This window comes from Myotis nattereri, assembly GCF_964212035.1.
Source record: "Myotis nattereri genome assembly, chromosome: 12".
NCBI classification, from domain to species: domain Eukaryota; kingdom Metazoa; phylum Chordata; class Mammalia; order Chiroptera; family Vespertilionidae; genus Myotis; species Myotis nattereri.
Window position 1 is genome coordinate 49658482 of NC_138087.1, and position 21790 is coordinate 49680271.

Here is a 21790-nt window from a genome sequence, read left to right on the forward strand (position 1 = left end):
ACCCTGTGAAGAAGGAAGTTTTTTTTTCCAATTCCTATGAAAATGATTTAAGACACTTACCTAAACCAAAAGGGTTGCTAGGGGCAGAACCAGATGTAGAGTTACTATTAGGAGCTGAAGATGTAGTAACATTACTTCCACTAGTATTTGTTTGCTGGGCTGAATGATCCTGAGACCTAGGAAAGATAATTAATTCATGCTGTGAACAGTGAATTATTTTTAAAAGAGCCTCTGAAATTTTGACACCCATTATAAAGAAAAAGTTTTCAGGCTAACTCAAGTTTTCATAAAGTAAATAAATACCCTGAGGTAACTATATAAAAAGAAACATAGTAAAACCTTACAAAAACCAAACTATACTTCAATTGCTCCTCCTTGAGTATAATATACATAAATATTTCATGACTTTCAATCATATTGATTATGTAAGAGAGGAAAATAGGTCACCTCACAGAAGAGAACCAACCACCCATCACAGCCATAGAGTTCAAATATAGCAACTTTTTATCTATCCCCTTCTATGTTCTTGAGCATTGAGGGAGGGTTAGTTTTTCTCAGACTCTTGAAATTGTTAAAAGTAAAAATAAAGAGACTTCACCAAAAGAAGGTTGAAAAATCAATAAAAGCAATAACTGATTATTACTTAATATTAAGTAATAAAATGTTTTATTAGAAATCTATTCCTTCTGATACCAGTTAAAAGTTCTGAATCTCACTCACTTTAATTGATTCTAAAATGCACATTTTTAAATTTTAACACCTCTGAAATCAGGATCTGTCTTACAATTGCTGGCAGACAGACAATTATTATGCCTGCAGACACATGTTCTATATAACTTCAACTGAGTGACTGAGCACCCTGTTGTACCAGACAGGTTGTATTTACCACAGCAGTGGTTCTCAACCTTCCTAATGCCGCGACCCTTTAATACAGTTCCTCATGTTGTGGTGACCCCCAACCATAAAATTATTTTCGTTGCTACTCCATAACTGTAATTTTGCTACTGTAAACAATATGTAATTATATGTGTGTTTTCCGATGGTCTTAGGCAACCCCTGTGAAAGGGTCGTTTGACCCCCAAAGGGGTCGCGACCCACAGGTTGAGAACCGCTGCCATATAGAGTGTCTTCAGAAAGATTATACCATTACTTGGTACTAAAATGAAGTTTGTGCATACATAAAAGCACAGAAACAGGAATAGAAGAAATGAATTTCATACCAGTGAAACAGGTATCTGCTGTTAGGGAAAACCAGAATAAAAATTTACAGAATGGGTATCAATGGCCTGAAAGAAATTCCTGGGGAAAATACTGTAGCACCCTTTTAAGAACAATGGTGCACCAACTCAATTGAGAGTAGAGCTTCATCCCACATGGAAAAATATGGGAATGGATAACTGAGACCAAGGGTGACTCAAAAGGCTCTAACTCAACATGAAATAGTGATAGGAAGGCTTTAATCAATTTATTTCATGTATATTTTCTTTGTATGTATGCATAAGAGTAATATAATAAATACCACATCCAAATAAGTCTAAAAGAACTCTTTGACAAGGTATAAAATAAAAATTTTAAGCGAAAAGAAAATATCTACTTAATTGGCAGTATTTTTTCTTAGCGATACATAAAATACAGGTGCCTCTGAAAAATTGATGGTGCTGCCCTAACTGGTTTGGCTCAGTGCATAGAGCATCAGCCTGCAGACTGAAGGGTCCCGGGTTCGATTCTGGTTAAGGGCACATGCCAGGTTACGAGTTCGATCTCCAGTGAGGGACATGCAGGAGGCAGACGATCAATGATTCTCTCTCATCACTGATGTTTCTATCTCTCTCTCCCTTTCCCTTCCCCTCTGAAATCAATATCTACACTAATAAAAGAGAAAAATGGTAATTGGCGTACAGCTGCTACCCTTTTCATTGGCTAATCAGGGCTATATGCAAATTAACTGCCAACTAAGATTGGCAGTTAACTGCCAACAAGATGGCGGCTAATTTGCATATGTAGGCACAATGCAGGGAGGCAAAAGGGAAAGCAGGAAGAAGCCCCCTGCCACTGACAGTGATCGGAAACCCAGGGGGGAGCTAAGAGCTGGGGGGCAGGCCCTGGGGCCGCCTTTGCCCTGCCCCCCAGCCATGATCGGAGAATCAGGCGCCTTTTCCGCCCTGGCCAGTGATAGCAGGAAGTAGGGGTGGAGCCAGCGATGGGAGCTGGGCACGGTCGAAGCTGGCAGTCCCAGGAGCTAGGGGTCCCTTGCCTGGGCCTAAAGCGAAGCCCACGATCGTGGGGCCGCTGCAGCTGTCAGTCCCTGCTGCCTGGGCCGGAAGCCTCAGCCAGAGGCGTCCTGCAGGGGCAGGGGCGGAGCCCGCGCGATCACGCCCCCCCCCCCGCCCCCGCTGCCACTGCAGGTCCCCGCTGCCCAGCCGGACGCCTAGGCCAGAGGCGTTAGGCCTGGGCAGGGGCGGAGCCTGCAACCGCGGGGAGCTGGGGGTCCCCTGCCCAGGCCTGACACCTCTGCCGGAGGCCTCAGGCCTGGTCAAGGGGCCGATCCGGTGACTGGTGATCGGAGGGTGATGAGGGTCAACTCCTCTGGCCGAGGCATCAGGCCTGGGCAGGAGGCTGGGGGTCCCCTGCCCAGGCCTGATGCCTGGGCCAGAGGCATCAGGCCTGGGTGGGGGGCGGAGCCGGGGATTGGGGGGATATGATGGTCCCCTTGCCCAGGCCTGAAGCCTGGGTCAGAGGCGTCAGGCTTGGGCGGGGGGTGGAGCAAGCGATCAGAGGGAGATGGGGATCCCCTGCCCAGGCATGATTCCTGGGCCAGAGGCCTCAGGCCTGGGCAGGGGCCAGAGCCAGTGATCGGGGGGAGATGGGGGTCCCCTGCCCAAGCCTGACACCTCTGGCGGAGGCGTCAGGCCTGGGCAAGGGGCCGATCAGGCGATCAGAGGGTGATGGGGGTCTACGCCTCTGGCCGAGGCATCAGGCCTGGGCAAGGGGCAGAGCCGGCAATCGGAGGGGTCTAGGGGTCCCCTGCCCAGGCCTGATGCCTGGGCCAGAGGCATCAGGCCTGGGCTGGGGGCAGAACCAGTGATGGGGGGAAATGAGGGTCCCCTGCCCAGGCCTGACACCTCTGTCAGAGGCGTCAGGCCTGGGCAAGGGGCCGATCCTGCGATTGGAGGGTGATGGGGGGTCAACGCCTGAGGGCTCCCAGTATGTGAGAGGGGGCAGGCTGGGCTGAGGGACACTCCCCCCCCCGGACCCGCCCCCCGAATTTCGTGCACCGGGCCCTAGTGTGTATTTATATTTAAATTGATGGTGCCTTAGAATTAATGAAATATGGTTATAAATTTGTGCCAAGGAAATTAATGATCCCTGATCTTTGTCCCAAAATCTAAAACAAAAAGCATACCTAAAAATATATAAATCTGCTTGTTCAGTAATTAAAATAATGGCTCATATGGATGAATCTTCTAAAACAGCGGTTGCCAACCAGTGGTCCGTGAGGTCTGAAAGGTTGGCAACTGCTGGTTTAAGGAAACCTTTGGAGCAGCAGTCGCCAACCAGTGGACAGGGACCACTAGTGGTCTGTGAGGTCCGAAAGGCTAGCAACAGCTATTCTAAAATATCAAATGTGTAAGCATTAACGTTACTGAATTACGGCGTTTTTTAAAAACATATAAATTTTAATCCACTCAGTTAATGACAGAGAAAGCCCTTTTAAGCCAAGACTTTTATTTCTAAAGCATTTACTTGTGGTTTAAAGCTTCTAAAAACATACCTGTTTTGTGTTTTGATGACAAGGTGAACAGTAAGTCCGTCATGAATTCCATGCTGACTCAGTGTATCTTGATCTTTTAAAATTTTTCCAGCAAATATCAACACAAGTTGGTCGGTATGTGATTTGAACCGTTTAGAGATTTCTTCCTTGAACTAATAAGATAAAAATATGTATTACAGGTATTTTCATAACATCATCTCATCTAGTTTCTTAGAAGAAAAACTTCAATGAGTCCCTTTCTACAAATACTGCCATAATTCAAACAGTATAAAAATGCATCTTTTCTGTGTATCTTGCCCTTAGTGGGGAAATGAGTATTACCACTTCACTCATCTTAACACAAAGGTTTTATCTTAGGTGTACATATTCAATCTTCTGCTAAGGCATAACAATTCATTTCTTTACAATATCCTTATTCTTTTTATATCAGTGGTGCCAAATGGAGTTCAAAGTACACATAGTTCTTACCAAGTTTACAATAAGCTATTCCTCAGATTTTTAACTCCAGCCCTATTTTTTTCTAGTTATTTAGTATACACACACACACAGTATGTTGGCGCCAAGATAAAGTGTACAGTTGAATATATATTATTTGTCTATTATACTGACTTTCCTCCTCACCTTTTTCACTCAACATTAACAAGCAGTATTGTGCAAATATAAAAATATAAAGCAAAAAATTCCCCTGAAAGAGAACAGTCCAATGAAAGAGGCAGTCAAGTAAACCACAAAGTACAGAGGCAGCACAAAGGGCAGTTAGAGAAAGCTTTTGAGTGAGAACTGAAGAAAGATTAGGAAGTAGCCAGGAAAACCTGAAGAAAAGCTTCAGAAAATAACATGCAAAACCAGACAAGAGAAAAGAACATCATACTATATATATAAAAAAAAAAGCTTACTTATTCTAAGCTAGATCAGTGTTTCTTTCAAACCTTTATCAAAAATCACCTGTACACTTAGCCTTTACTCCACTGTCCAAATCAGGAAACCACGGAGTGGACCAGGGAATCTACATTAACAGATTACTTCAGAGAACCAATCCGAATTCAGGAAATAATCACATCTCCCATCATCCCACAGAAGTGGAGCTCCATAGATAATGACACTATCACCAAGAGGGTGTTTTTGAAAATATAAGGGGTATTTCTGATTGTCACAGTAAGTGGAAAGACATCTTATATAGTATCTGAAATTTTATAAAATTTTGCACAGGTGGGGAAGGGGACGTGTAGAGGGATATACACAAAACAACATAGACCATATGTCAATCACTGCTGAAAATGAGAAGTGGCCCAGCCGGCGTGGGCTCAGTGGTTGAGCATCAACTAATGAACCATAAGGTGATGGTTTGATTCCGGTCAGGGCACAAGCCCGGGTTGCAGCTGATCAATCTTTCATCACTGATGTCTCTATCTCTCTCTCTTCCTCTCTGAAATAAAAAAATATATATTTTAAGAAAATATGAGAAGTGCATGCAAGTTCATCACACTTTACCTTTGTATATGAATAAAATTTTCCATAATCAAGTTACACACTCAATGTAAGCAACTAGTTTTTTAAAAAAAATAAAGATAATGCAAAATTATACTGCAGCATATGCTTTCCAACTGATTTTTCTTAATTTATCTGAAATTATGAAATATAGCCCTTTTATCTAAGATAAGCAAATTTCAAGTAATTTTTAAAAAATCTTTGTAGAACACTATTTGCATGATATTCTATATAGAAAAATCGGTCAAACCATTTAACTATTCTCCTATTACTAGACATCTCATTTCGCCCGCTGGTAGCTACTAGAAATAATGTAATGAACAGCAGAACACATGATTTTATAAAAACTAAATGAGAATGTATATAAAACACAAGTATCAGGTACACAGGTGGTGGTCAGTAAATAGTAGTTACTATTATGCCAGCTCTCTTAATTCTCAATTCCTGTGAGACAGATGGTTTTTAATCCCATTTCAGATACAGAAACAAAGAAAGGTCCCATATATCCCTCTCCTCTCATAGTGACACAATAATAACAAGGATTCAACCTAGTTAGATTTCAAGGACCAATGTATCCCAATTAACTATATTCTAATTCTTATGTAAAATGAGGGCAATCTAGATTTGTTTCTTAACATTAAACTAAGAAATCCTTTTCAGAATCCTTGATATCACTTGTCATTCCAAAGTAAGTGATTTAATTGCCTAATTTACAATTACTAGTATTTTAGCATATTTTAGGATTTGAAGGTAAGATGCTAGATTGAAGACACCTATCTACTCATATCCTTTTGAATCCCCACTAAAACAATTTAATAAAAGATTTTATAACTTTATAGAGATATAACTTACAATTTTGACCATTTAGGGTGTACAATTCAATGATTTTTGGTATATGCACAAATGTATACAACAGTGATGGCGAACCTTTTGACCCTGGCGTGTCAGTATTTTGAAAAACCCTAACTTAACTCTGGTGCCGTGTCACATATAGAAATTTTTTGATATTTGCAACCATAGTAAAACAAAGACTTATATTTTTTATATTTATTTTATATATTTAAATACCATTTAACAAAGAAAAATCAACCAAAAAGATGAGTTTGCGTGTCACCTCTGATACACGTGTCATAGGTTCGCAATCACTAGTACAACCATCAATGACCACAGTCAATTTTACATTTTCATCTTTTCAGAAAGAAACCAGTACTCTTTAGCTATCACCTCCTTTCAGCCCATCACTCCAAGCCATAAGACACTACTAATCTACTTTGTCTCTACAGATTTGCCTATTCTGGACATTTCACATAATTGCAATCATATGCCTTATACAAGGTCTTTGTGACTGGCTTCTTTCACGTAGCATAAAGGTTCATCCATATTGTAGTATGTATCACTATGCCATTCCTTTTTATGGCCAAATATATATTCTACTAGAGGCCCGGTGCACAAAAATTTGTGCACTGGTGGGGGGTGGGGGGGGTCCCTCAGCCTGGCCTGTGCCCTCTCACAGTCTGGGACCCCTCAGGAGATAAGGACTTGCTGGCTTAGGCCCGCTCCCGGGTGGCAGAGGGCAGGCCCAATCCCTAGGTGCAGCCCCTGGTTGAGCTCAGAGCAGGGCCAATTGGGGAGTTGGGGCACCAACCCGTCATGCACAGATCAAGGCGGATCGGGAGGCTGCGATGCCACCCCCAGTCACGCTCAGGGTAGGGCCAATTGGGGCGCCGCCCCCTGTCACACTCAAGGCAGGGTCAATGGGGAGGTTGAGGCGCCACCCCATCACATACAGAGCAGGGCCAATCAGGGAGTTGGGGCGCTGCCCCCTGTCACGCACAGAGCAGGGCCCATCAGGGGGGTTAGGGCTCCGTACCCTTTCACACACAGAGCAGGGCTGAACAGGGGGGTTGGGGAGCTCCCCCCTGTCACGCACAGAGTAGGGCCAACAGGGGAGTTGGGGCACCGCCCTGTCATACACAGAGCAGGGAGGATCAGGGGGTTGGGGCACCGCCCCCTGTCACCCACAGAGCAGGGCCGATCAGGGGGTTGGGGCACTCCCCCATCACACTCAGGGCAGGGCCGATGGGGAGGTTGCGGCTCCACCCCGTCACACACAAGCAGGGCCCATCGGGGTGGTTGGGGCGCCGCACCCTGTCACAAACAGAGCAGGGCCGATCAAGGGGTTGGGAGCTCCCCCCCTATCAGGCACAGAGCAGGGCCGATCAGGGGGTTGGGGCGCCTTCCCCTGTCATGAACAGAGCAGGGCGGATAGGGAGGTTGTGGCCCCGCCCCCTGTCACACACAGAGCCGCAGGGCGATCAGGGGGCTTGGGCGCTGTGTCCGGTGACGCTGCTCCAGGGGCCAGGAGGCCTCGCTGCTCCGCTGATCCCGGTGCCGGGAGGCCTCGCTGCTCCGCTGATCCCGGTGCCGGGAGGCCTCGCTGCTCCGCTGATCCCGGTGCCGGGAGGCCTCGCTGCTCCGCTGATCCCGGTGCCGGGAGGCCTCGCGGCTCCGCTGATCCCGGTGCCGGGAGGCCTCGCGGCTCCGCTGATCCCGGTGCTGGGAGGCCTCGCGGCTCCGCTGATCCCGGTGCTGGGAGGCATATTACCCTTTTACTATATAGGATAGAGGCCTGGTGCATGGGTGGGGGCCGGTTGGTTTGCCCTGAAGCGCGTCCTGGATCAGGGTGGGGGTCCCGCTTGGGTGCCTGGCTAGGCTGAATGAGAGGATGATGGCTGTTTGCAGCTGGTCACACCCCCTTCAGAGTGGGGGTCCTGCTTGGGTGCCTGGCCAGCCTGAATGAGGGGATGATGGCTGTTTGCAGCTGGTCACACCCCCTTCAGGGTGGGGGTCCCCACTGGGGTGCCTGGCCAGTCTGGGTGAGGGGCGAAGGGCCGTTTTCAGGCTGGCAGGTGACTGAACCTCCCAACCTCTCCTATTTTTCTTTTTCTTTTTTTTATTCTGGGATTTATTTACCTTCTATGGCTGTCACTGGAACTGAGAGCCGGCTTTAGCTCTGAGGCTCGGCTCCAGCTCTGAGACCTTGGCTGCTGAAAGCAGGTATCTGGTTTGTTTGGCTTCTATAATTGAAACACTGTTGCAACTCCAGCTCGGCCTGCTGGCTAAAAGCATGGGGTTTGTTTAGCTTCTATAATTGCAACACTGTTTCTTAGAGTGCAAGCTCAGAGCCCAGCAGCAGCAGGCGGGGAACCTTGGCTTCCTCCTTCACTGGAACAAGCAAGCCTCCTGTTCGCTTCAGCGGCCTGGCTGCCGGCCACCATCTTGGTTAGCAGTTAATTTGCATATCGCCCTGATTAGCCAACAGGAAGCATGTCGGAGGTATGGTTAATTACCATGTTTGTCTATTATTAGATAGGATTGTATGGATATACATTTTGTTTATTCATTCATCAGCTGATGAACATTTGGGTTGTTTACACCTCTTGGCTATTATGAATAAAGCTGCTATAAACATTCATGTATACGTTTTTGTGTGAAAAATGTTTTCATTTCTTTTGGGTATATACATAGATGTGGAATTACTGGGTCATATGATAACTCTTGGTTTAACCATTTCGAGAACTACCAGAATGTTACATTAAGTGGCTGTACCATTATACATTCCCACCAACAGTGTATAAGGGTTCCAAACTTTCTACATTCTCACCAATACTTGTTATTATTGACTTTTTTATTATAGCCATCAAAGTGGATGGCAAGTGGTTTTAATTTGCAGTCCCGTGATACTTAATGATGTGAAGTTCCTTTTTATTTATTTATTTATTTTTATTAATTTATTTTTTTTGTGGCTGGCCACATAGAGTCCTACATACCTCTCCAGCACCACTCACCTGGAGAAGTTGCCATGGATGCCAGCTACTGTTTTTTCTCCCTTCCCAAACAGATACAGCTTGGTCTATAGCTGCACTGCCCCATCGTAAGGAGACTGAAGTTCCTTTTTATGTGTTATCTGTATATATTCTTTGGAGAACTGTTTATTCAGATCTTTTGCCCAATTTTTATTGGGTTGTCTTTATTATTAAGTTGTAAAAATATATCATATAGATACAAGATTCTTACAGGCATGATTTGCAAAAATAAACTGTAAGGCAGAAACTCAGACTATAGAACAAATTAAGAACTTTTGGTCTCAACTGGCAAAAAACTTGAAGCTGAACATGAAATAGACACATGGTCAATGAATTTAGCAGCCCCAAGTGAAGTGAATCCTAAATTGGCAATGAAGAATTCAAAAGCTAATTCAATCCCCAGAATCTGCATAATTCCCATAAGACTCAGTATTGGTACCACCAGAGGCTGAGCATAGGAGGTAAAGGGATGAGAAGTGCCTAAATACTAAAAATAGGATTATTTGAACATCTAAGAAGCAAACACATCCTCACTGCATACTAAGCAAACAACTACCCCCTCCATAAACTCAACAAAAAGACTAGAAGAATTTTTTTCCCTCTCTGGAAAAGGAACAGAGGGTCTCTGGACATAAGAACACACCAAGCACATTGAGAGCAGGAGAAAATACTAAAGTAAACATAGACATACTAGATGCTGAGTCTTTCCCCCTTCACCCCATACCAAACACAATTCTGACAGCTAGGCCTTCAACATCCAGACAGGAAAATTTAATATACTAGGAGCCCAGCGCGCAATTCAAAATCGCGTGGCGCTGCCCAACCTCGGGTCCAGCCCTGCCTCGCTGTCCCGGCCCCGCAGCAGCCGTAGCTGCTGCCGCTCCAGCCCTGCCTCCCTCTCTGGCCCTTGAAGCAGCTGTGGCCACTGCTGATCAGGCCCTCCCCCAGCACAGACACGTGGAGGCGCCTGCTGCCCGCCCCCGATGCTGTGTGCAGCAACCTCCTCCTCTCCGGTCGACCCATTAGGGCATCCTGGTTAATTAGCATATTTCTCTATTTTGTTTTATATATATATATATATATATATATATATATATATATATATATATAAAACAAAATAGAGAAATATATATAAATATAAATATATATAGTGTCCCAAAGAGAATATAATCAGCCTAAAAGAAAAGAATCAGATATGGCAAGATATGGATGTAAGAGTTTTCCCCAATTAGTCACCCTAGAGCAGTGGTTCCTAATAGGGATGGGGGGGCCTCTATCCACCCTGAGGAGCTTTAGCAATGTCTGAAGACATTTCTAGTTATCATAAAAAGGATGAGTACCACTAGAATATGATGAGTACAGACCAGAGACACTGCTAAATATCCTACAAAGCACAGGACAGACCCAAGAGCAAAAAATTATCCAACTCATGCAGACACTCAAATGCTGCTAAACTAATTATGTGAAGATAAACTTTGAATTATAAGCAATTTTTTATTTTTAAATATTTCTTTTATTGATTTTAGAGAGAGAGGAAGGGAGAGGGTGAGATAGAAAAATAGATGAGAGAAACACCTATCAGCTGCCTCCTGCATGCCCCCTATGGGGGATTGGAGCCCACAACCACAACCGGGGCATATGCTCTGACCCAGAATGGAACCGGTGATGTTCTGGTGCATGGGTCACACTGACTGGGCTATATGCATTTTTTTTAATTGAGTTAATCTAATTGTAAGTTAGCTAAAAGAAACAGTTATTCTTTAAACACCCCACAATCCAAACGTGCCTTTAAACATCCAGTCTCTCCTCCTCACAATTAAATATAATCAGAAAAAAAGGAAAAATATTGCAACCTATATATAAAACATAAACTCTGAAGATTAAGCATACACATTAATTTCACTGCCTACAGTATTACATAGTAATAGTATTTGGTAAAAATTTTCTAAATACTGTAGGTGTCTGAATAATATGCTGCATTCAGATATTTGCTATTTCAGTATTTTAAGGTCCTTCAAGGTTCTCTATTTTTTAATCATTTCCAAAGGATGGAGGGTTCAATTTCAAGTTGGGGCACATACCCAGGTTACAGGTTCGATCCCTGGTCAGGCGTGTGCAAGAGGCAACCAATCAATGTTTCTCACATCGATGTCTCTCTCTCTCCCCCCCCTTCCTCTTTCTCTAGAGTCAATGAAAAAAGAAAAATCATCCACACTGAATAAATCATCCTATGCAATAGTTCAGCCAGTCATTACTCTCAACATGCCTGCAGTTATTGCCTCATTTAAAAACACTGCAGAAATCTTACAGAAAGATGTTGAGTATGAAAAATAACTATAGGGTACATAAGCAGCTAATATGAAAAAAGAGCATCTTCTTATGTAATTGAACACTCAGTAATAAATGAATGGCCTGGCCAGAGCGGCTCAGTGGTTGAGTGTCGACCATTGAACCACGAGGTCATGGTTCGATTCCCGGTCCTGGCATATGCCTAAGTTGTGGGCTCCATCCCCAGTATGGGGCTTGTAGGAAGCCAATCAATGATTCTCTTTCATCACTGATGTTTCTCTCTCTTCCTCTTACTTTCTCTCTGAAATCAATAAAAATATCTTTAAATAAATAAACAGATAGATAAATAAGTAAATAAAATGTTGGCAGTTGAGTAAAAGCACCTTGCCCAAAGTCACATCTCTCAAATTCCAAGGTTCACAACTCTCTCCAAAATGCAGAACAATAGCCCTAACCTGTTTGGCTCAGTAGATAAGAGCATTGTCCCTTAGACTGAAGGGTCCCAGGTTCGATTCCAGTCAAGGGCACATAACTCAGTTTCAGGCTCAATCCCCGGCCCTGGTCGGGGCACGTGCAGGAGGCAACCAATGGATTTCCCTCTCTCACACTGATGTTCCTCTCTCTCTCTCTGTCCCTCTCCCTCCCTTCCACTCTATCTTAAAACACACACACACAAAAAAAAAATCATCAATGGAAAAATATCCTTGAGTGAGGATTACAAAAAAAAGCACAACCATATTTCAATATACTTAACTATTATCCTGAAACACGTTTCCCATCTTTCTCAAAATATTAATAAAAATATGTACACAAAAAATAAATAATAAGTAGTGGAACAAGTTAGTTCTACATATGCTGATATGGAAAGAACACGAACAAGGAAAAAGAATAAGGTAAAGAAAGGTTGTGGGTTAATATCGCATCTGCTTAATAGGAATAAACAGAAAATTATATAATGGGTATACAAATAAACACCCTTCTAGACAGAATCACCAAAATATACGGTAGATATAAATTTAGATTATCTATGAGTAGGCACCCTTTTAATTTCATACTTTTCTACATCATTCGAATTGTCTAACCTTAAAGTAGTATCATGCATAATGTAGTTAATTTTTCTTTGCATTCTGCATTTCTTAAAACTAGTAACAGCCACTGGAGAAAGCTTTAAAGCAGGGGTGGGGGAATCTTTTTTCTGCCAAGGGCCATTTGGATATTTATTACATCATTCATAGGCCAAAATTATAAACTTAAAAATTAGCCTGCTATATTGTCAAACATTTAATTAACTCACCCCTAATGCCTTGGTAGAGCCAGACCAAATGATTTCTCAGGCCTTATATGACCTGTGGGCTGGACGTTCTCCACCCTGCCTTATTAAAGGCTAAAAAATATTTAACAAAAACCATTATACCCGAGTCTAGAAATCTGTATTGCAGCTGCTTAACCAGTAATCCAAGCAGTCTATGCTATCATATTTATAGGATGTCAAACTAACTGGAAAAAAGAGTTCAGATCTTCTAGTAATGAAAATGTTTGCACAACAGAGACACACAGATATACATATTATTTATACCTATAATGAATGGAATATTTTTATGCTAATCTAGCCATTTTTGCATCTAACAGATTTATACATAATAATCAACTTTAGTCTCTAAAAATACTCCCAATCCTAATTAGTGGGATTTTCCTTTCTAATGGAAGTTAACAACTGAAAGAATGTCCCTGCACATTTAATTAGACTAAGGTAAACACCACATTTTTCTTAGTAAATCACAAGCAGTCCCAAATAAGTACAAAATATTGTAAATAATCTTTAAAATAATATTTATTCATTCACTCAATAAATACTTGCATTACTCAGTATGTGCCAAGCACAATGCTGGGTACCATGGGATTAGAAGATAAAACAGCCTCTACACTTGTAAATTCTTACAGTATGTGGTAGTAAGGATAAAGTCCACATAAGCAAAAATTGATATGAGATTATAATTGTTGATTTAATTTAAAAGGTGCCTCCAATCACCTTCTAATGAACTAACATTTAAATAAAAGCCAGCCAGAGAAAACTCAAGGCAGCTTGGAGCAGTCAGGTGTGGGCTCCAAAGTTAGTCACTAGATTTGAATCTAGGCTCCACTATTTAGTAGGTGTATAAACTTGATCATATTATTAATCTGAATCCATTTCTTTTTTTTTGAAAAAGGATAATAGTACTTGCATCATCATAAAGTTGTAAAACTTAAAAGGAGATGCATTATGCCTAGATAAGTCTGGAATAAATACCAGCTTTTATGTTACTGTCATTAGCAGCCTTTGCAAGGGTCCAGAGGGGGAAAGAGCTAGTGAATGATAATTAGGGGGAAGGACAACACAAATGCTGAAATACAGCGAACAAAGGGAGAGAGGTAAGTGGGGAGCAAAACACAGTCTATTAACTCTGCTATCTAATTCGGTGGTCCAGGCACATGTGGCTAATGAGCATTTAAAATGTGGCTACTCCAAACTGAAATGTGCTGTAAATGTAAAATATACCCTTGATTTTGAAGACTTAGTATGAAAAAAGTATAATATCTCAATTTTATATCAATAACATGTTGAAATGACTACGGGGTTAAACAAAACATATTAAAATCACAGTAATCAAAAGGTAGAAACAACCCAAGTGACCACCAAAAGATAAACAGGTAAACAAAACGGGGTATATACATGCAATGGAATTATTATTCAGCCTTAAAAAGGAAGAAAATTCTGACACATTACAACATAAATGAACCTTAAGGACATAGTAAGTGAAATAAGCCTGTCACCAAAGGACAAATACTTCTGATCCCACTTTTATGAGATAATGGAATAGTCAATTTCATAGACAGAAAATAAGAATGAATGCTGCCAAGGGCTGGTAGAGAGAGGCTATTGTTTAATAGGTACAGAGTTTCAGTTTTGCAAGATGAAAGGAGTTAGAGATGGACAGTTGCACAACAATGAGAATGTATTTAATGCCACTAAATTGTACACTTAAAATGGTTAAGATGGTAAATTTTATGTGTATTTTACAAGTCACTACCTTTTATTTTTTAAGTGGATTTTTTTTATTTTTTAATATAATTAAAATTACATGTGTGGCTTTCATTATATTTCTACTGGACAGCACTGTAATTATTTAAGTCATGGTAAAAATGTTCCAATGAGAAAGCTTTTAAGGAACAGTGTGACAAGACCCAGAACAATAAGCCCTACTGCCATAAGGCAGAGGTCAGCAAACTTTCTGTAAAGGACTACACAGTAAATATTTTCAGCTCTGGAACCATATGGTCTTTCTGAAAGCAGCCATAGGTAATACAAAAATAAATGGGCATGGCACATTTATCCCACTATGGTTTGTTGACCCCTGCCTTAAGGTATCTATTGTAAGCAATGGCTCCTACTGGCTCACATTGCTAAATTTTCAGGAATTTTGTGAGCCAGTTTAATACTGGTAGCTTAAAACTGTCATGGTAAGAGAACTGACACCACAGAAATCAGCAAACACTATAAATCAGTGTTTTTCCCAAAGAACTGGATCATTTACCAGCACTACATATTGACTACATACATGTAAAGAATTAACTTCTCTCCTAAGCATTTAAATTACATTAGCTGTGAACCATCTTTGAGAAAGATGGATAATTATTCAAATCATTTTCTGTGTTCTATGGTTATGGTCAGGGCACATGCCCAAGTTGCAGGCTCTGTTCACAGTAGGGGACATGCAGGAGGCAGCTGATCAATGATTCGCTCTCATCATTAATGTTTCTCTCTCTCCCTCTCCCTTCCTCCCTGAAATCAATAAAAATATTTTTTAAAAAAGAGTGAATGTCCTGAGGCAGTCAAGAGTTGTGCTTGAGAGTGGTGAACTAAGGGAAGAGCTGTTAAAAACTAAGCTGAGCCCTAGCTGGTTTGGCTCAGTGGATAGAGCGTTGGCCTGCGGACTCAAGGGTCCCAGGTTCGATTCCGGTCAAGGGCATGTACCTTGGTTGCGGGCACATCCCCAGTGGGGGGTGTGCAGGAGGCAGGTGATCGATGTTTCTCTCTCATTGATGTTTCTAGCTCTCTATCCCTCTCCCTTCCTCTCTGTAGAAAATGAATAAAATATATATTAAAAAAAAAAAACTAAGCTGAGAAAGGAGAGCAGGAACCAGAGAATATGTATATACTGCACTCAAAAAAATTTCAAAAATTGCTAGTTATTATTAAATACATACTTGTTAATAAATATTTACTGAGCCCATACCATGCACTAGGTTCTGGTAACAATGGTGAACAATAACAAATCCTCTCTAGCAGGAAAATAAAGCATTAATCATATAGGCACAAAAATACAGAATTTAAATTGTGATGATTTATAACCAAAACTAGGGTACTGTGAGAAAACACAAGGGAATCCCAATCTAGCCTGGGCAATCAAGGAGTTGAGAAAGTGACCCTGAAATTTAAGGGGTAACTGGAATGGGCAAAGAGTGGGAGGCAAAGCAGATGGCAAGAACAAATTACACAAAAGTCCTGAGGCAAGGAAAAAATGTAGCAACAGGTCAAGGAACTAAAAAGTCAGTATGGCAAGAGCCAAGTAACCCAGGAAAAAAGAAGGCATCAGAATGGAGAGGTAGGAACCATACCACACAGGACCTCACAGAAGCTTTAAGTAGTCTAAGATCAATGGGGAGCCATTAGTTTTACCTAGAGGGCAACATGATCAGATTAACATTCTTTCAGAGATTGATCTAGGAATGAATGGGAGGAGGGGCAGAAAAATGGGAAGACTGACCCATTTTTATATAGTAGGTTACTATATATTTTGTAGGCAAGAGGCAATGGCCACTTAGCGGAGTCAATCCTCAATCTTATAAGCACATACTTAATCTATTAAATATGCCACTGCAGGACACCACTCTTACAAATTAAAAACCCCAAAGAATTTTTCTTTATGAAGGCTATAGTTACTGATATATGCTCCATTAGAAATTAAAACTGAGAAATCTTTTTTTAAATAATAGACTCATATAAATAACATTTTTTTTTTTTAATGACTACAGCCCTGGCTGGTGGGCTCAGTTCGTTGAGCATCGCCCCATGCACTAAGAGGTCACTAGTAGCATTCCAAATCAAGGCACACGTAAGAGGCAACCCAAAGATGTTTCTCTCTCACACTGATGTTCTTCTCTCTCTAAAATGAATAAAAACATAGTTTTTAAAAATGACATTTTCCCAGTATGATGGAAAATGTGATATATTCATATACATGGCACAACATAGACAAACCTTAAAAACATTATGCCAGGTATAAGAAGCCAATCACAGTTTTTGAAAATCTGGTATTTTACACCTCAGCACATCTTTAATCATTTCAATCATATTGTAAATGCTCAATAGTCAGAGGAAGCTGATGGTACCAAAGAGGACAGTGCAGTCCTACACCCACACTATAATGTTAAGTGATGCTTGTGATAATGACTCAAGATACTGCAATTTCCCCGATTAGGAAATGCTCAATTCTACTCAATACAATATTTATATTATTGAATGTTATGTTATATTATTTTTCTAAATGTTTCAAGTGATGAAGGTGTTTTATAAAACTAAAATGCATGTTACCTGAGTGTTTCAGTTAACTCTACTTCAAAATTTTACACTATAATCTGGAGGGCTAAAAAAATCCAAGAAAAGCTAGTGAGAAGTTACATAGAAGCTCCCTTCCATTCTCTGCACTAGTTTTAATCACATACATACATACATACATACATACACACACACACACACAAAGCATTCTTCTGGACTTCATCTTGCTTGTTGACACTTGGAAATCCTCAAACTGTTTCCAATAGATAATGAATAAGTAAAAGAAAGCACAATCTCATACACAGGGACTTTGTGCCATTTTTTTAAAATCTATTTACATTATGAAAACCCCAATTAATGAAACCACCTTGAGAGGGCTCTCTCTGGAGCATGCCCACACCTTCCCTCTCAGGCATGCATCTTTACTTTCTGTCCTAAACTCAGGATCCCTAAGCAGCTTTCCCTTGGTTGCAACCAAGTGAGCAATGGGCAGCGGCAGCTCATCCCAGGCTTACCCCTTGAACGCGTCTCCAAGGCCCCCTTTTCTCTAACTTTTCAGTGAGCTAAAATAGCAGCCCCACATGGCTCACTTCTTCCCCACATCGTTTCTAGAAAGCCAAGGCAGAGCACCCACCTAGGCTGTCTCCTGTTGCTGCTTCTACTCTAAGCCCTTCCTTTGTTTCACTGTCCCCAGCTTTAATAAATGTACTCTAAAAATAATTTTTAAAAATGTATTCATATAAATACTACCTTAGTATACTGTATTAAGAGAATAAGAACACTTATTGAAAGATATTTTAAATTGTAGAAAATAAGATTTGTCTGATAGAAAGCCTAAGCCTTCAATATTATCCTTTTGTAGGTCTCTTGCTTAATCCTTTACCTACAATATTACCTAAGAATTCTCAGAACCAAACAGTTCCCAATTTTTTACTGAACATTTTTATTGGGTCCTTAATGTAATTAAATATATTTTAATAATAAATTTTAATATGTAGCAAATAATTTAAAGCTAACAAGCCACTTAAGAAAACTTTAATTTCAAAGTTACAAATTTTTTCTTGTGCTTCAAGTAGAATTTTACAAATCATCTGAAATTGCTTTTCTTATTCTTGCACATTTTCCAGTATGTGCCTCCCTCAACAGAGTATACAGATATTTCAACTTGTCTTCAGTCTTAGTGCAGCGATGAGCTTCAATTTTTATCATGTTTTCTGCTCCAACAGAAAGCATTTATCAAAATAAAAATTCAACTGCCATTAGAAAAATTTGCTTCAGAAAGGCCTTAATTTTATCTACTAAAATTTTATTTTGGTTACAGAGGAGTAAATTTAAAATTTCCACAGAATTTTAAAATTCTAACTTCACTATCACAAAAAGTTAAAAAAAAAAAAAAGCCTCACAGATATATCATAAACTGACTTAAATCAAATTTCTATTTATAGAAGATTGAATCTTTCTAATCTTTTACATTAAATGCTCACAACAGCTGGAAAGGTAGAGAGACCTGAACTAGGAATCCTAGGAAGAAGACCTAAGACTTCAAAAGTTAATATGACTACACACCCACTATAATGAAACAAAAAAGACTGACACTATCAAATGTTAGCAGGAATGTGGAGCAACAGAAACTCCCATACACTGTTGTGTAGGATTGTAAAATAGCACAAACATGGCACCATATGATCGAGTCATTCCACCTTTAAGTATTTATCGTAAGAGAAAAAGCACTTGTCAAAAAGACTTGTAAAAGAATGTCCATAGTAACTAACTAAAAACAGCCCACACAACTGACAACAGGATAACAGATAAATTTTGGTATATTTATACAATGAAAACAACACAGCAATAAAAAAGGAACTACAGCCTGTCAGGAGTGGCTCTGGTTGAGTGTCGACCCGTGAACCTGGAAGTCATGGTTCCATTCCCCATCTGGACACATGCCTGGGTTTCTGGTTCGATCCCCCGTAGGGGGCATGCAGGAGACAGCTTACTGATGATTCTCTCATAGATGTTTCTCTCTCTCCCTTCCTGTCTGAAAACAATAAAAACATTTTTAATTTTTTTAAAAAAGGAACTACAGAACAAGAATGAATCTCAATCATTATGCTGAGTGGGGGGTGGGGGGTGGGGGGGAGCCTTACCCAATGCCACTTACAAAAAGTTTTAGAAAAGGCAAAACTAAAAAAAAAAAAAAAAAAAAAAAAGGCAAAACTAACCAACGGTGAAGAAAAATTTAAAAAGTGGGTGATGGAGGGAAGAGTGGCTGAACTGACTGGGAAAGGTTAAGAGATAACTTTCTAGTCAATTATAAAGTCCTACATCCATAAAAAGCTTTAGATTACAGTTTTGTGGAAACTGATAGAATGGCAACCATGTGCATTTCATTGCATGTCGAACTTACCTAAAATAAATAAATCTATCTATATAATAAAAGCCTAAGCCACCTTTATGGCAGAACGACCAGAACAACCGGTCACTATGATGCACACTGACCACCAGGGGGCAGATGCTCAACGCAGAAGCTGCCCCCTGGTGATTCAGCCAGAAGCCCTGCTCATGGCTGGCAAGAGCAGCGGCGCTGGCGCAGTAAGGAGTGAGGGGTCCGGGACTGTGAGAGGGCCTGGGCTGTGGGACCCCCCTTCAGCCGTGCCCCCCACCCCCAGTGCAGATTTCATGCACCAGGAGTCTAGTAAATGAATAAAAAGACTGAACTCAGTTAATGATATACATTGCTGAACTGTTTTTTATGGGGAACATGTATCGATATTTGAAACTTACTTTGACATGCATTCAAAGTAAAAAAATGAACTGATAAATTATTTGTGTGATATAGCAAATACAGCAAAACAATAATTGTAGGTAACAGACATGTGGGTATTCATTTTCCAATTTTCAACTTTCCTGTATGTTGGAAAATATAAAAATGTTAAGGAAATTTTTCATAGCAAAGCTGAGACCAAAAAATACGGTGATTCAGTAGGTGGTAAAAGTTTCTCTCTCTTGATGCTACACGCTCTACTTACAACTTCACAAAACTCACCATCTTCTAGAACCACATACACCAAGACCCCAAATCACTTGCAGTCCCCAAGAAAAACGTACATTTCAGGAATTGCTTCCTCATAAGCTGTTCACAATGTTTGAAACTGCCAGAGATTAATACAATAATTATGGAAAAATACTCTAAGGATGTATTCAACAATGTGCTAAAACAATTTGCTGAATCGAGATTCCTAATGAATTGTAAAATTTATACTGCTGAACAGATTTTAAGTTGTAAATTATTTGGCAGTATTCTCCATTAACTCCAATTTTCTTTTTTTTATTAGATTGCAACCGCTAACATCTGAGTAACGCAGCTATCGTCCCCCTAAAATCAAACAAAAACCTACCCAATGATTGGCATCCGAGGGATGATAGATTACAAAGAAAACAGCAAGTCATCAATAAGGGGCCATCCAGCTTTCTCCTTCAGCCTCATACTATCACTTCAGATGTGGCTGAAAGCAAGTTCTACGTTATAGTAAATTTTTTAAAAAAAGAATGGGAACGATTCAGCCGCGAAAATGCAAAACTAAATGTCCATGTGCTCCTGGCCGCAAAATCCACCTTACCCCTCGGGCAGGCAAAACAATAAGCACCCCCCTTTTTTATTCCCGAGACAAAACCGCAGACCCGGCAAGGGCGAGCCCACGCCCCCGCCATCCCGGTCCCAGCCGGGAGCCCGGCGGAGGGTCCTTTCCTTTGTGCGGAGCAGCAGGGAGGCGGCGGGGGGCGGCGGCTGGGGGCGGCGGAGGCCCAAGCGGAGGGCGCGGAGGGGAGAGGTATCGGCGCGTCCCACAAACGGGCCGCGAGGCGCCGCCACAAACCTCAGCGGCGTCCCGAGGAGCAAACCCACGAACTTGGGTGTGATCTCATCAGGGATGAGCGCGGAGAGTGCGACTGGGCGCCCCTCCGGGGCAGACCCCCGCCCAGGCCTTTGAAAGCCACCTCCCGCCGCCGCGGGCAGGGTCCTGCCGCCACCCCCACGCGGGCCGAGCCCGGGGCGGTCCTCACCTGCTGGACGGAGCTGTCCTCCGGCACAGCGAACTCCTCCTTCTCCTTCGGGGTCTTCACAGTGACTTTCATGATCTTGGGCTCCGCGGCAGCAGCGTCCGCGGGGGCACCGGTCCCTTCGGCCGCGGCAGCGCCGTCCTGGGAGCTCGGAGGGCCACCGCTTTCACCACTCTCGGCCATGGCGGCGGCGGTGACTCAGGAAGGCGCAGGCGAGCGAGGGGGAGCCAGCAGACGCCAGAGCCGGCAGGCCCGGACAACGGAGGACGCAGGGCGCGCCGCCTCAGTGGCTAGGGGCGCAGGGCCGCCCTGGCGGGCGAGGGGCGGCAGAGCTGGGCGTGGGCTCCGGCGTAGGCCCGGGTCGGGCGCTCGGAGGCCGCCGTATGTTCAGACGCTGCTCGGTCGCAGCGACATCCGCAGCCGCCGCCGCCGCCGCTTCCTCCTCCTCCCCACCCCCTCCCCCGCGTTCCTCCGTCGCCGCCGCCGCGCGGGGCACGCCGGGTAACGCGGCTGGCGGCGTCGGCCAGTCATGCCCGGCCGACCGGGCTTCGCGCCCCCGCGGCTTTGCTTCCCCTCTCCCGTGGGTCAGTGTAGGCACAGCCAGAGCGAAAGAATAAACGCAGAGTGGGGCGGGAGAGGTCCGTTTATTTTCACTCCTTTCACCAAAAAATAAACTCGCAGGTTCTGGAAGACATCGCGGCGCACGAGGATGACTTCACAGTT

General features: G+C 42.4%; 1 protein-coding gene across 2 annotated transcripts in view; it reads right to left on the reverse strand.

Moving 5' to 3' along the window:
• UBQLN1 (ubiquilin 1) overlaps window positions 1–21546 on the reverse strand; it is a 41915-nt gene extending 20369 nt beyond the window's left edge. Inside the window, exons 1-3 of one of the 2 annotated variants that reach the window (XM_081103547.1) lie at window positions 21071–21546; window positions 3773–3924; window positions 61–176 (exon numbers count right to left, since the gene is read on the reverse strand). In XM_081103547.1, the coding sequence (XP_080959673.1) occupies window positions 61–176; window positions 3773–3924; window positions 21071–21250 (448 nt within the window). In that variant the 5' untranslated portion in view covers window positions 21251–21546. The remainder of the gene's footprint in view (window positions 1–60; window positions 177–3772; window positions 3925–21070) is intronic. The other variant, XM_081103546.1, reaches the window with a different exon arrangement.
• Window positions 21547–21790: the final 244 nt, after the last annotated feature.